We start from the raw sequence: 16,183 nt of genomic DNA, 5'->3' as shown, positions 1-16,183 counted from the left end.
AAGGTATGGCCGCTTGCATCCGTGTGTAAAACTGAAACATTCAGACCTGCATTCTGTATAATTAAAACGTAAGGAAATGAGGGCTCTTGCTAATTTCAGGTCTTGGGTTTATTTCTCTACATAATAAACTCTGCAGAACTGCCAACAGGAGAGTCTAACACCCAGGCAAGGGTTCTGTTGAGTGTTAAAGAAGATGAGTCATCCTGCAAATTGTGTGTTGTAACGTCCGTATAGATAAGATAGAGGATAGCAGGAAGTTGTGTAAAGCAATTATAGCAGGAGGTTGCATAAAGCTAAGATATTGCAGTTGATGCAACATTACTTTTGACGCAAACCACCCCCCACCCCCCACCCCCGATTATCCACTTTTCACATCCCCAGACTTTATCTCACACCAACAGTTCATAATCTAAACTCCTGTCAGTGTGAGGTATTCAAGTAATCTTAGAGGGCGTCAACCACAGGTCATGGAGGCCTCTACTCAGAACCTGGTCAGCATGGTTTAGATTAACAGTACAAGGCAGTATTGGTGTCAGTACAGTACTTACCTAAAGACTATCGTTGCTAGTCTGCCTGGAGGACAAACAAGGAGGAAAATCTGTAAAACAAAAGATGAGAACACACCATGAAAGACTGTCCAGTGATCCCAATAACAGAGGCCCAGGTGCCAGTGCTACAGCATCCTTTGTGCTGGGCTGGCAGCGATGATTAAAGTTACAGTACAGTATGAGAAAAACTTTAATTTGAAATGTTTGGGGAATTAAAGCATAGCCATGTTCCCAGACAGTCCCGCAGTTACGGTACCAATGTGGCTGTAAATACACTTTCAGTGAGGACAATAGCTGCCATGGAGTACCTGTTTACTGCATCAGGTCACAGATGAATACAGCAATTTTTGTTAATCTGAACCATGCATCTGTAGAAACCATATCAGAATTCTGTGCCGAGTGTGGAAAACATGTACAGCAGTGTTGGTACTGTTTATCCAAATAGTTATTTATAAATAAAATAAAATAAAATAAAATAAAAAATAATAATAATATATGCTGACTTTGGCAAAAGCCTGAAATAGAAATTAAAATAACTTATTACTTCGGGCTTTGCCCGGGCAAACCCACTGCTTCTCAGGAAGAGTCCGAATCACTCGCTCTGTTCTTTCATTCCTGTTCTGAGTGACAGACAGGCCTTTGGAACAATATATTAACATAAGAAACCCCACTGACACGTGCACATAAAAAGGACAGCGTTATTAATAATGTAATAACAATCAATAATAATAATAATAATAATAATAATAATAATAATAATAATAATAATAATAGTTGTATGAACTGTCCAATCAGAGAGATGGATGCAGTTACTGGGTGGAACATCAATGACTAGCTAGCTGATTCATGTTTGACAATGAATATGACAAGCAATCTAAGAGGTGGATACAGTACAATACAATAGAAATACATGGCTTGATCTGTAGTTACCAGAACATGCTCCTATAACTCAGTGTTTACTGTGTGAGTCATAGAAAGAAGCTTAATAAAACAGACAGTTTTGGTTATAACTTATGGCAAATAAGGAATTCTGGAAGCATGCAGGAATTCACAAGTGAACCAAGATTAAGGATAGTGTAAAGAACACACTTTACTAGATGAGATCCTCCGGGCCGGATGAGCTGGATGAGATCCTCCTAATAGTACTCAAAGAAATGAAAGAAGTCATTTACAAACCGCTAACCAAGATCATGCAGCAGTCTCTTGACACAGGGGTGGTACCAACAGACTGGAAAACGTAATACCGATCCACAAAAAGGGAAACAAAACTGAACCAGGTAACTACAGACCAGTAAGCCTGACTTCTATTATATGCAAACTTATGGAAACTATAATAAGATCCAAAATGGAAGACAGTCAACATGGTTTTAGGAAAGGGAGATCGTGTCTAACTAACTTGCTTGATTTTTTTCAGGATGCAACATCGATAATGGATAATTGCAAAGCATATGACATGGTTTATTTAGATTTCCAGAAAGCTTTTGACAAAGTCCCGCACAAAAGATTAATTCTCAAACTGAACGCAGTTGGGATTCAAGGAAACGCATGTACATGGATTAGGGAGTGGTTAACATGTAGAAAACAGAAAGTACTGATTAGAGGAAAAACCTCAGAATGGAGTGTGGTAACCAGTGATGTACCACAGGGATCAGTATTAGGTCCTCTGCTATTCCTAATCTACATTAATGATTTAGATTCTGGTATAGTAAGCAAACTTGTTAAATTTGCAGACGACACAAAAATAGGAGGAGTGGTAAACACTGTTGCAGCAGCAAAGGTCATTCAAAATGATCTAGACAAGATTCAAAACTTTGCAGACATATGACAAATGACATTTAATAGAGAAAAGTGTAAGGCACTGCACGCCGGAAATAAAAATGTACATTATAAATACCATATGGGAGATACTGAAATTAAAGAGGGAATCTATGAAAAAAACCTAGGCGTTTTTGTTGACTCAGAAATGTCTTCATTTAGACAATGTGTCGAAGCTATAAAAAAGGCTAACAAGGTGTTTGGATACATTGTGAAAAGTGTTGAACTTAAATCAAGGGAAGTAATGTTAAAACTGTACAATGCACTAGTAAGACCTCATCTTGAATATTGTGTTCAGTTCTGGTCACCTCGCTATAAAAAAGATATTGCTGCTCTAGAAAGAGTGCAAAGAAGAGCGACCAGAATTATTCTGGGCTTAAAAGGCATGTCATATGCAGACAGGCTAAAAGAATTGAATCTGTTCATCCTTGAACAAAGAAGACTACGCGGCGACCTAATTCAAGCATTCAAAATTCTAAAAGGTATTGACAATGTCGACCCAAGGGACTTTTTTGACCTGAAAAAAGAAACAAGGACCAGGGGTCACAAATGGAGATTAGACAAAGGGGCATTCGGAACAGAAAATAGGAGGCACTTTTTTACACAGAGAATTGTGAGGGTCTGGAATCAACTCCCCAGTAATGTTGTTGAAGCTGACACCCTGGGATCCTTCAAGAAGCTGCTTGATGAGATTCTGGGATCAATAAGCTACTAACAACCAAACGAGCAAGATAGGACGAATGGCCTCCTCTCCTTTGTAAACGTTCTTATGTTCTTATGTTCTAATATTTAGGTCTGCAACTGTTAAGATCAATTGAATAGACCCCAGTATGTTTATGCTCCTATCAAAGTCTATTTTGGAGTGGTTTCTCATGACTAATTCAGATTCAATACAGTAAAACAACCCCTAAATGATGAATTCCTCTAGTACTCACACTTGCTGTGCTCAGCATTGCCCACAATGCAGGTAAAGTGCAGTAGGTGTGTGTCACTTCTAGGAATGTAAGCTTCTCATGATAATAGGACAGAGACAGACTAAGGGAACACAGTCACACCCAGACTGTGTGTGTGATGGGCCGAATGGCTTCCTCTCGTTTCTAAACTTTCTTATGTTCTTAAATATTTATACTGCATTAGCGCTGCCACCATATTGCATACCAGGCTATACATCCTGTACAGCACATGCAGAGCACATGGGAGCCACAGTGTGACGCAGCAAAGAGAATGCAGAGTGAAAGTGGCCCCTGCAGAGTGGGGTTCATACAGTCTTCAGCCTGGCAAAAGCAGTACCACTCGTTTCCTGATTTCAGGCCCTTCTCATAAAACTGTACTATTTTAAATAAAGTCACATTTTGAATAATTAAATCATGTTTGCAGGTGACAAAAACAATGGTAACTATTTTAAAGTTGGTTAGACGTGTATTCTTTGATTCCAAAGAACTGTTCAACCTGAAAAAATATAGTTCAAAAACACGCACTTATATAAACAGACAAAAAAAAAATATATATATAGTCCAAAAACACGCACTTCCGTAAATAGGCGGCTTTTCTCCGCAATCAACAACTTTGCTTTTACCTGTTCTGTCAAATACATTTTTACAAGAGATCATGTGTATCTGCTTTGTTTCTTTATCAGTTTTTACTGAAGTTACAGGTATTTCCAATTGAAAGCAATCTTCTATCACAGATGACTACAGATAAAGGCACACACGTTCAATCCAACACAATAATTTGTTACACCAACATCTTTAACCTTTGAGATCTTTCAACAAAACAAAAACTGTAGTGTATTTTAAGTAACTTAATGGAGAATTTCATTCAAAATGCTTTTTATATCAATGGGCTGTTTCTCCTGAATGGGATCACAATTCAATGATTATTTTATAGGGAGAAAATGGGTTTCAGATGTGCATGTAATACAGTACACAGGTTGTGAATATTGAAATACAAATACCACTTAATATAATGAGGTTATTATATCCAAGTCACTGGATTCACACCACATAATCATGATAGTAATCACCCAGATTCCAGACTTTTGAATTGTGATCAATTTCAATTAAAAAATATTTTTTAAACAACACCATTACACTGTTCTTCCTGTTTTTTTCTCTGCTCACCATGATTCACATTTTGTTATCTCGTTGTTACTTTTATTAATTCGTTAACATTATTTACCAACCCAGGAAAAAAAAATTAAAAAAATCGATAGTTATTACCACTGACTCAGATTTAGCACGCTGCATGTCGACATTGCTTTTTTCACTACTTTAATGTGATTAATAAAATGTACCGGTAATTTTATTTTAAATATATGGTGCTTCCTTGTAACTTACTGTACCGAGCGCAGCAACAGTCTCAGGTCCAAACCATCAGTCCAGTGTAGATATATATATATATATACACTATTTACATCCTGGCTATGTGGCCTTAATTATACAACTAAATACTGATTTAAAATAAACTGCTGCTGATGTTGGCTCGTACAGCTCTATGCAAAGCAACATTTATTTATTTATTTTTAAAATAAAGAACCAAGATTTAAATTAACATTTGCAATTGAAACAAAACTGAAACTTTGATGCACTTTTTTTTTTGGGGGGGGGGGGGGGGGGGGGGGGGGGGGGGGGCGAGATTGGGCTGTGTTCTTCAATGAATAGGATATAGCCAGAATACTGGATACTAGGGTACTGTACTTGTAATTCTACTTTTATTCACAATCTCATTATTATTATTATTATTATTATTATTATTATTATTATTATTATTATTATTGCTAGTAGTAGTGACAAATACTGTAATAATAATCAAAAAATAAAATAGTACTAATATTATTAATAGTTTAGCTAATGCCTTTATCCAAAGTGACTTCCTTAACTTACACCAGCAGCTTATATTGTTTGTTTTGGATTGTCCTTTTAGTACAAGGCTTTGGACCCAAACAGGGTTGTTATAGCGAGGGTGCATTGTATTAAGTATTTGACTTATGTGTTTAATAGACGACACTTGCACATTTTAAGATAATGCGTGCACATTTGTTATTTCATTTTTGTTATTTTTCACGACCCATAGAGTTCAACATTTAACAGAGGGTATAAAGAAGTTTGGCTCACAATCCAATATCATCCCTTACAAAAAGTAACATACTGCAAGTATACTTGTGCCAAAATTGTCTGGTTTTAGTATACTATTGATACCATTATACTATCCTATTTTGGCACTTGCAGTATACAACTTTGTATATTCTTTTTGAAATAATGCAACACAGTTCTCAAATATTGGACATATCTTAGATTGTATCTTACTTCTCTTTTGCATGCCTGCATTACCTCTTGCAAGATATTCACCTCCAGATTCTGACAAATACTTTTAGAAAACCAGACGCAACTTCTGCTCTGGATGAAAAAGCTATAATGCACTGTGGCTGCCCGCCTATGTGGATAACTAATGAAAAACTAGTAGAAACTAACTAAAACACAAGTCTGGTAAAAACAAATGGAAATCTGGAAAAAGTATGGAATTTTGATGTTGAAAAAGTATATAATAACATAAGAAAGTTTACAAACGAGAGGAGACCGTTGCTAGTAGCTTATTGATCCCAGAATCTCATCAAGCAGCTTCTTGAAGGATCCCAGGGTGTCAGCTTCAACAACATTACTGGGGAGTTGATTCCAAACCCTCACAATTCTCTGTGTAAAAAAAGTGCCTTCTATTTTCTGTTCTAAATGCACCTTTGTCTAATCTCCATTTGTGGCCCCTGGTCCTTGTTTATTTTTTCAGGTCAAAAAAGTCCCTTGGGTCGACATTGTCAATACCTTTTAGAATTTTGAATGCTTGAATCAGGTCACTGCGTAGTCTTCTTTGTTCAAGACTGAACAGATTCAATTCTTTTAGCCTGTCTGCATATGACATGCCTTTTAAACCCAGAATAATCCTGGTAACTCTTCTTTGCACTCTTTCTACAACAGCAATATCCTTTTTATAGCGAGGTGACCAGAACTGCACACAATATTCAAGACGAGGTCTTACTAGTGCATTGTACAGTTTTAAAATTACTTCCCTTGATTTAAATTCAACTTTTTTTTTTTTTTTTTTTTCACAATATATCCGAGCATCTTGTTGGCCTATTTTATAACTTCCCCACATTGTCTCGATGAAGACATTTCTGAGTCAATAAAAACTCCTAGGCCTTCAATTTCAGTATCTACCATATAATATTTATAACGCACAGTAACTTACACTTTTCTCTATTAAATGTCATTGCCATGTGTCTGCCCAGTTCTGAATCTTGTCTAGATCATTTTGAATGACCTTTGCTGCTGCAACATTGTTTGCCACTCCTCCTATTTTTGTGTCTACAAATTTAACAAGTTTGCTTACTATACCAAATACCTAATACTGATCTCTATGGTACTCCACTGGTTACCTAACTCCATTCTGAGGTTTTTCCTCTAATCAGTACTTTCTGTTTTCTACATGCTAACCACTCCCTACTCCATGTACATGCATTTCCTTGGCATAAGATACCCTTAGATACTGTACCTATATTGAGTACAGTGTACTTTGTACAAATCACATTCCATAGGTCAATTATGGGCAACCTGACATTTTTTTTGGACAACCAAATGTCAACAATAGACTGCCCAAAGGGCAAGTACCATTACCAAAAGCGAGCCCTGCAGTACCTGTCATTGTCATGAGATAATCCAATAGCAGAGAGTACAGCAGTGAGAACTGAGACAACATAGGACACAAACGGGAGGCATTAAGCCAAACAAACTTGAAATGGGAGTTTCTGTGAACAAAATCAAAGCATCCCTGGTGGCCTGGTGGAAATGTTTATAACAAGTCAAATGGATACGTGAAAAGGAACTGTATCATGAATACTGTATTTCCAAAGATGAGGCTGTGAAATGGTGAATTTCAACAAGACATGACCTGTAATACAGCTTAATTGAGAGAATCATAGAACAGAGATTTGTACCAACTGTTAAGACACTGAAAGTGTATGGACTGCATTATTAACATGGCCAGAGAAACAATGTGGCACTGAAATGGTTAATATACATAAAATACCACCTGTTATGAAAATGTATTAAGAGTCACAAGACCGCCACACGATAGCCATCTTACAGAACGTCACAGGTGAAAGTAATGGGATGCCGCTAGATTCTGGCCAAGCTCAGCTTATATTTTTTTGAAGATGCGGCAGATTTGCAAACTCACACCTTCAAGTTTAGTTTTGTTTGAGATCCAGTACTTTACAAAAACCTGCCCATTTCTTCCTGAAAACCTGCCCAATCAGGAACATAATTTGTGACATCACAGTAATTATTTTGTGTTTTATGTGCTTCATTACCAGGTGTCCTAGGAATCTATTTGCTGCAGAATAACACGGAAAAATACGGATTGTCTATGCTGTCTGAGAATTTTTAGTTTTATATTTGCAAAAAACATAAAAGGCTTTTTTTGGTTGTTTGATAACCAAATAAATACACTTATCACATCTAATCATGAACACAGGCAATTCTGCTTTAAATAAACATACTTGTTCTATAAAACTGCTTCTGGTGAGCGAGGCGCACTGTCAGTGTCACATTCATGCTGAAACGTAGATTACTTCAGTAACCAGCGCATTTTTATTACTCAACAAGCTGTTTAAAAATGCTGAAAACGATACAAATCGCCTCCAAATATCAGATCAATTTTAGCCTTTTATTTGAATTGAGGAATGACACTTTCTTTTTAGTTTTATTTTTTTTTTTTTAAAATCAGCGAATTTCTGTTTTGTTTTTGTTTTTTAATTGTGAAAAACTAGGATTTCTGTTAATTACTAAACATTCACCTGAAACATGAATCAATCACTTCTTTTCTTTAATCAAATAAAACCCTTGAGAACATATTTTCATTTGCAATAACGCCCGTTTCCAGACGCACGTCATAGCCACAGATATTGACGCGTGTTATTTTTACAATGTTTAGCAACAGTGATGTAAACATTAAAGGTTGTGTATCATATAGCTTAGTATTTTGCTTAAAAATATTGTTAATACTTTAAAACTATTCAAAATATATCCAAATGTAATGCCCGCAAAAATGCTCAAAACTAGGCCAAAAATTAGGAACCCGTCTAAAGCCACTTTTTCACGCACAATACAAAAAATAGAAGCCCAACTGGGCATGAAGCCGCCCAATATGGCAACAGTGGCACTGTATACTGTGTGAATGGTTCAACAGCCTCTCGCAAAATATATTCCATGTTGTGTTAACACGAAGTGTATTTGAACAGAGTGGAGAAACACTTCCATGTCATAATCAAGACTTTAGCATATGTATGCTTTTGTTTTGTGTTTGGTACACCATCTGTGACACTGCGATCTGTACAATATTTGCCAGTTGATAGTATCTGGTTGATAGTATCATATACAGTGTGCCACAGATTCTAACATAGGAAATGACGGCAGCAACTCAATGTAATAATTATGCACATTTTGCAAACTGGATATACAGCTGCCTGTGCTCAAGTGCATCAAACGTAACACTGCAGTGTGTTAATGAGTAACAGATCAGCACATTATCACACTGCTTGTAGACAGAAATTTACATTAAAGTCAGACATTGTGTGTGCAAATAAAATATACCTTTTTAAAAATACATAAGATACAATGTGTAGAGCAGTGGTCCTCAACCCTCTTGCATTTCACAAGTGATTTCTTCAGAACTGCTGTCTTAAGACACAAACAATTACTTGCATTTCACAAATTATTTTTTCATTTTTCTACAATTTTTTTTTTTCTCCCCAATTTAGTCTTGTCCAATTATTATAATTTCTTCTAGGCTCAGCTCAGCTCACCACTACCACCTCTGCGCTGACTCGGGAGGGGCAAAGACTAACACACGCAGTTCTCCAAAGCATGTGCCGTTAGCCACCCGCATCTTTGCACACTGCAGATTCACCATGCAGCCACCCAGAGCGACAGTGTCAGAGGACAACGCAGCCCTGGGCAGTTTACAGGCAAGCACGCAGACGCCTGGCAGACCACAGGGGTTGCTTTTGCGCAGTGAGCTGAGGACACCTTGGCCGACCAACTGGATATATCAAATTGTGAGAAAAACGGGGTAAAATCAATTGATGCCCATTTTTAACATAATCGCATCTTCAAAATCTGTTCAGGAACTGTGCATTTGCTCAAAGCACATTTTGCAATTTGACTATATCGCTTTATTCAGAAAGAAAATAAGCTGTCTGTTCTTTTTTGTTTCATTCTTTGCTTGTGTGGTATTTTCCATTTTGCAATTTGAGCAAAATAGTTTGCTCAAAGACCAAAATAACATTTTCTTCTTTGATAATTTGTAAATACTCAAATCGCAAAACAATTATTTGTATCGTGAATGACTGAAAAAAATGTTTTTTTTTTTTGTTTTGTTTTTTTAAGAGACGGGCACCATTTTCACCTAAAGAGGTTGTATAACAAATCAGAAAAGCCATCCTGAGAAGGCCTTAATCCCGCATGTGGAAGCATGTATGTGTACAGCATTTAGCTTTAGATGGAAAATACAGACTGTGAAATACATAGAAGATAACAAATGATCATTCGTGGTATATCTTTTTTATTCCCCCATGGGAGGATAAAAAATGGCCAATAAAAATCACATATCACAAATGATCATTCAATATCATGTTTGTATCACAAGTATTATTTTTAAAATAAAGAGCAATCAAATTTGTACATTTTTTATATTAAATCAATTAATTCAGGCATTTGGCTCTGTCATAGTTTAGATCAGTTGTCTAGAAGATCCCACATTTATTATCTTTCAATGGTATGGAATTTCAGCTTAAAATATAATTACTTGATATCCATTTATTGCATTCTTCTGTAGCTTGACCTTGTGTGCACTCCCCTTTCTAACAATGCAAGTTTCCCTCGGATCCTGCTTGACATCACATTATTACTTTGCGAGACAAATATAAACGACTTATACAACTCTCAAAACATGAAGTCCGCATCTATAGTGGTCTCTGAATACAAATCTTTGCAAAATCACTGACAAACGGTTAAATTTGACACAAAGAATCACAGAGTACAGTTGTGTACCAAATATGAAGCCAATATCTCAAAATGATAGGTTGTCAAAAAAACAAGAACATTTCCACAGCCCTGAAAATTAGCAGATAACTTAGCAATACAGACTGATTAATACAATAAGCTCCTTCACTGGGATACTTCCTTATCAGGGCATTGTTAAGAAAGTACTGTACTGTGTATTAACAAGGTTTTTAGTAAATATTGACAAGACAATCAAATTGTGTTATACAGTGCACACATTTGTGTTTACAATTTCTACTGTAATTATCCTCTTAATCACTGAGCGCAGGTGAGTTAACACTCAAAGGACCAGAGATTTACTCACAACTAGAAGCCCCGCAGCAGTCTTTCTGACGGCTGTATTCAAAACACTGTAAATAGTATAACAAAAAGGAGAAACAGTCGGACGTAATTAATTAATTTATTTTTTTAAATACGTGTGACACAAATATGATGAGTACTGGTTGTAAATTTCCCTTCCGACCTGTGAGGGCACCAAGAAGCATTTCCAGGGTCCTGAAGTCGGTCAGTCTGGAAGAAGGTGAGACTCCGTTGCAGGAGCGTATTGACCCGGAAGATAAACGATGTGGCAGCTGCAGGCAATAGAGACAGCTGCAATCGTTTACCAAGAGGCATCATGCGTGATAGCATAAAGGGGCCTGAGAATCGTAAATCTTTTCCTTTGCTTTATTTACAACATATAACCCAGGAGGACCAGTGCAGTAAATAGTACAATATCGCGATACCCATGTTTACTGTTTAGGGCTGCAAATCCCTGTTAATGTCCTCTGTGTTTTATGCATCACTGTGTATAACCAGAGCTTTTTATTTGATTGCCAGACCAGAATTACAAACAATAAAATACACATTTTCATTCCAGATTACAAATCTGTCTGCTTTATTCCTGCACTGCATCACCTCGACACCTGTTAATAATCAGCAGCCACTTTGCCACAATATGTCACATAAACATCTGGACAACCGAAGCCTATATCTATATATATATATATATATATATATATATATATATATATATATATATATATATATGAACAGTCTAAGGCTGTTCACAATCAACACAGATAATGCGCTTCTGCACGCCGCCTTTCTGCACAGGGCACAGCTGTCCGTAGTTTTATTTTTATTGCACTTGCCCAACCTGGCATTGGCGTCTCTTGTGGCTCTCAGCAGGGTTGCCAGCTTCAGCTGTGGGTACACGCTTGGCAGTCTCCCACTGTTCCAAATGCTTCTTGCAAAGTTCCTGTGCTAACTGTAAAATATATTATCTCCTTGGTAAATTCTTCTCTGTGCATTCTTTGTAAAGTACCCAGGAGCTGATGGCTGCTAGGTCCAACACATTGTAAAACACCTGAACAGACCACCGTCGGGAGACAGCGTTCACGGAATACTTCAGTGCCATCTGATCCAAAACATCAACTCCATATTTTGTTGGGTTGTAAAACTTCACGGTCTCTTATTTATTTTCACAAATCCCGATGCTAATTGACTGACCAAAGCAGCGCAAATAAAAGTAGAATATTGTTCTGTATAATCAAAATACAATTGTTTTCTGTGTGGCCGTCAATGTGGCTGCTCCTGGGGCTTTTAGGTATAATGTAATATATTTCCTTTATTTCTGCACTCCCACGTTTCATGCTTTGTGAGAATATTTAATACATATGGACAGAAAGGTACATAAACGCACAGCCCCATATGTGTTACATGACTGGAGAAAATTACATTTTAAAACCAAAAACCGCCAAAATGACTGCTGCGGGGCTTTTAGTGTTAATGGACAAGTAATGGACTGTATGTCAACCACGCCACCCCCTAAACCCAAGTAGATACCCTGGTACTATGCTAAATACTAAAAGAAACGTGACAAACACTGAAGACACTGAAAGACTTCTAGTCAAAATGTTTGTCAAGTGTTACGTTTCTTTTAGTATCTCAACTTAGCTCTATTGAGTGTTAGTAGTTACGGATGATGTGACAGGCTGGAGTTGCTGTGACGTCAGGCCAAATGCAGGAAAAATAACACGCGCAAGGAACTACAGGGCAAAAGACACGCTGTGAGCCGTTTATTCAAATACAAAAATAAATAAAAGGTTCCAACAAAAAACACTGCTCACAGAGCAAAATAAATGGTCAAACAAAAACAAATCTCACACACAAAACACAGGTCCAGCTGGGCAGTAGCCTTCATGGATCCTCTATATTTTTAACATTCTCCTCTTGCTCTCCCATTCCTCCTCTGAACAAACACACGGAGTGCAGAGAGCTGCTTGGCTGTATACAGTGGCCAAGGGGTTTAACTAGCTAGTAATTATTCTATTACCCCTCGGGAACAATCTGCACGAGTTTATTAAATTACTTCCGGAAAAACATGTTTCAAAATAAAAACAATAACAAAAACACACGGCGCTTCGACCGTCACATATAAATGCAACAAATCATAATAAATAAACACAAATATGACAAAGGGGCAGGGGGGGGGGGGGGATGACCCTGTTCTAAAAATAAACAAACAATACATTTAAACAGCAGAGCTTTCCTACTGCCCTGCTACAGATGACCTAATAAAATCAGTGGGGTACAGGTTGATCAAATCAACCACACAGCAAGTGAACCAAACCAAAATGCCAAACAAACCAGCACTGCTATACCTCTTTCAGACAGACTCTGTCTGGTTGGTTTGCCAAGTAAACTGTGTTGATCACACACTAGCCTAAATGTGGATCAAAACACACTCATTGGGACCATTAATAGGAGTTGTCATGCAGTTAAAAGGGATGAAGAATGGGATTGAATGCTCAAGCTCCAGATCATTCCAATAATATACTACAGGCCTACAGTACTTGCTTCAGTGTGTTTTGAAAGCCATTCTTACTGGTTCCCTGATCATGCTATTGTCTCTCCGTTCTCCCTTCCAGTGTGCAGGAGAACCCTAATCCCAGAAACCACAACAGAGTGTAACTTGATACACATCTTTCACAATACAAAGAAAACATTGCAATTCCAATATTCTCTCCGAGCCGCAGCTATTGTTGCTTTAATCCACTCGTCAAACGTAACAAACATTAATTAGTTAGAAAAAAGTGGCAAGTTACTTCTTGGCTAAGATGCATTAAATCCAGCCCTTGTGGCATGTTTCCGAGTCTGGAACTCAGATCCCTCTCGACTGCTCCCGCGCCATGCTGGGGATCCTGATCGGGGCTGATCGGGGCCGGCAGTGCCACAATCCCCTTGATAAAGCAGTTCTGATAAAGGTTACACTCTGAAAGGGCCACTCTGGATTATGTGTCATATCCTTCCTGAACTTCAACAACAAACACATACTGTACTGCTGCTGAAAAAGCCCTCCCCTGGCTCTCCTAAAGAAATATTTCTGAATGGGTGCATTGAAACACAACAAAATTAAATAACTGGACATGGGGCCCTGCTTGGCAGGCACTGTACTGCAATAAGAATGAATATATGACTCACAGACAAATCAAAAACAGGATTTATAAACACACTTTAAATCTTATTTTGTGTTGTTCATCTTGTTTACTGTACAGAGTAAATTATGAGGATACTGTCTAACCCATGGTCCCATTGCTGACTTTGACCGTTATAGCAATATTTTGTTCTAAATACCATGTGTGAATTGACTAACAGCACTTGTCTTCCTTCTGAGTCAGTGTGACTAACCTCTCCCCTTTGAAATTGTACTCTGTTTACAGTCAACGACAGCTAATGCTCTTGTAAATAGAGTGGAGGCACTGGCAGGCAAATACATGCAGTGGAGCAACATGTACCCTCGACACGTGTCGATAGAGCGGCAGTGTCCATCTCTGGTTGATAAGACGACAAATGCTAACTAGGGTCATGAAAGCACTGCTTGACCTTCATCATACATACATTCTCACCAGTACCTCCATTCTCAGCCACTGCTCTTTTTGTTTCCTGGAAAGTAACCTGGACAATTGACAGGGGCATGCATTCATTTATTTCGAATGATTGGCTGATCAAACATTCAGGAAACAATCAAGTCTGTGGATGATGACACAGTTCGCACTTAAGCAGAACTCCCTGTCTGTCATTGTACTAATCCTGTGATTAAAGAGCTACCTGTTAATGTGGATTAAATTGGAATACAGCTGATCTTATACTGACATTATTGGAATGGAACTTGCATTTAGCCTCTTTCTTCCACACAGAATGTGTTACTCAGCTGGTTATCCTGATCTCTTAAGGATCAAAGTAATGCCACAGGAAATGCCAGGATTGTGGGGCGCTACCCAGAGATTCACCCTCCCATCCTGTCTCTTTTGCCAAACCTGGGGAAAGGTGGGATGGGATGTATATAGATCTGTGTTCTACACTTACTTGCTATTACATTCTGTTATAAATTATAAAAACTGTACAGCATGTATAACCAATGAGAAATTTCAGGCAATCTTTATAAAGCATGTCGTTCAAACAACAACACTAGTGTACCAGTGGCAAACTGAAGTGTACTGCATTCACAAGGCGAATGAATGCCTCCTTGTCCAAAAACGTGCATAGATTTTTTTTTTTTTTTATAGACAGAGAATTGACTCAAATCACACATACCTGCAACATTGTGACAACATGGCAAGGGTTCAGCAGGTAGATCAAAGTCTTCGTGGCAAACTTGAACCCGAGTTCCACGCCGAATGTGAGACACAGCGCTACCAGCAACAGGTTCTTCCCGAAGCTTTCCTCTTTCTTGTGTTCACACGCCGCCTTTGTCATTTCTTTCAGTTCTTTACTCTGCTGGATTTTCCTCAGTGCTATTACGATTTCTATGGCGGATGCGAAGATGATAAAAATACTCTCGACAAGCCGCTGTTTGAAGGGGAGAAACGCCGCGCACTCGGGCCCCCCATTTCCCTCGAACTTGGGGTCTACGCCCCCGTAGACCCAATCCAACAGGCTGTAGATGGAATACCTGCTCATGTTCCGCTTCTCGTCTTGAAGATGTGCACAAGACAGCAGGGACGCTATTTCATTAACTTCCTGGCGAATCATCAACTGCAAAATTGAACTTTTTTTGTTTTGTTTTGTTTTTTATTATTCCGGTATGGTGGTAAAAAACAGGCATACACTAACGGTTTGAATTAAGATAGACCATTTAAATTGGACTGTCCAAACTTATATTTTGACGGTGGGGAAAAAGACAGTTGTACAAAACACACACAAAACATGTTTTGTAAAGCCTTCACAATCAACACAAATATATTATATATATATATAGTTTAATATATATATAATATATATATATATATATATAAAATATATTCAAGTTCGCTCCCTAAGTAATATAATTATTGCACGAGAAGAACTGTGGTCTCCACGTTATCAAAAATGTACAAATAATACTGGATCAATACAATTCATAAATAATAAATATAAGTAGTGACAGCACGATCTAGCATAACGTGGCTGACGTAAATCAAGTTCAAACCACAAAGTGAAGAAATGGTAACTGAAAAAGGCCCTAGATTTGAAATCCGACCTTAATTAACGCAATGCTGTGGTGCACAACACAAATGCTAGAAAGCCCACTTCAGCGCGTTTAATGATACTGACAAATCCGTGGTCCGTATTAATATATATAAGTACACCGCCACCATCATCTCGCTACTTTCTCACCAGTCTGTCCTACCGGAAGTAAATACGAATTGTTCAGTTTATTCCCACATGCATATTCATACACCTCTT

General features: G+C 37.8%; 1 protein-coding gene across 1 annotated transcript in view; it reads right to left on the bottom strand.

The window, feature by feature from the left end:
• The window catches only part of LOC121318646 (transmembrane protein 164-like), a 44,371-nt gene extending 28,723 nt beyond the window's left edge, over positions 1 to 15,648 (bottom strand). The window contains exons 1-2 of the mRNA XM_041255544.1: positions 15,053 to 15,648; positions 549 to 598 (exon numbers count right to left, since the gene is read on the bottom strand). Coding sequence (XP_041111478.1) covers positions 549 to 598; positions 15,053 to 15,490 — 488 coding nt within the window. The 5' untranslated portion in view covers positions 15,491 to 15,648. The remainder of the gene's footprint in view (positions 1 to 548; positions 599 to 15,052) is intronic.
• Between the last annotated feature and the right edge of the window lie 535 nt (positions 15,649 to 16,183).

Source organism: Polyodon spathula, chromosome 7, assembly GCF_017654505.1.
Source record: "Polyodon spathula isolate WHYD16114869_AA chromosome 7, ASM1765450v1, whole genome shotgun sequence".
Lineage (NCBI taxonomy): Eukaryota > Metazoa > Chordata > Actinopteri > Acipenseriformes > Polyodontidae > Polyodon > Polyodon spathula.
The sequence above is the reverse complement of the archived record's forward strand: the minus strand, read 5'-3'. Positions and strand labels throughout refer to the sequence as shown.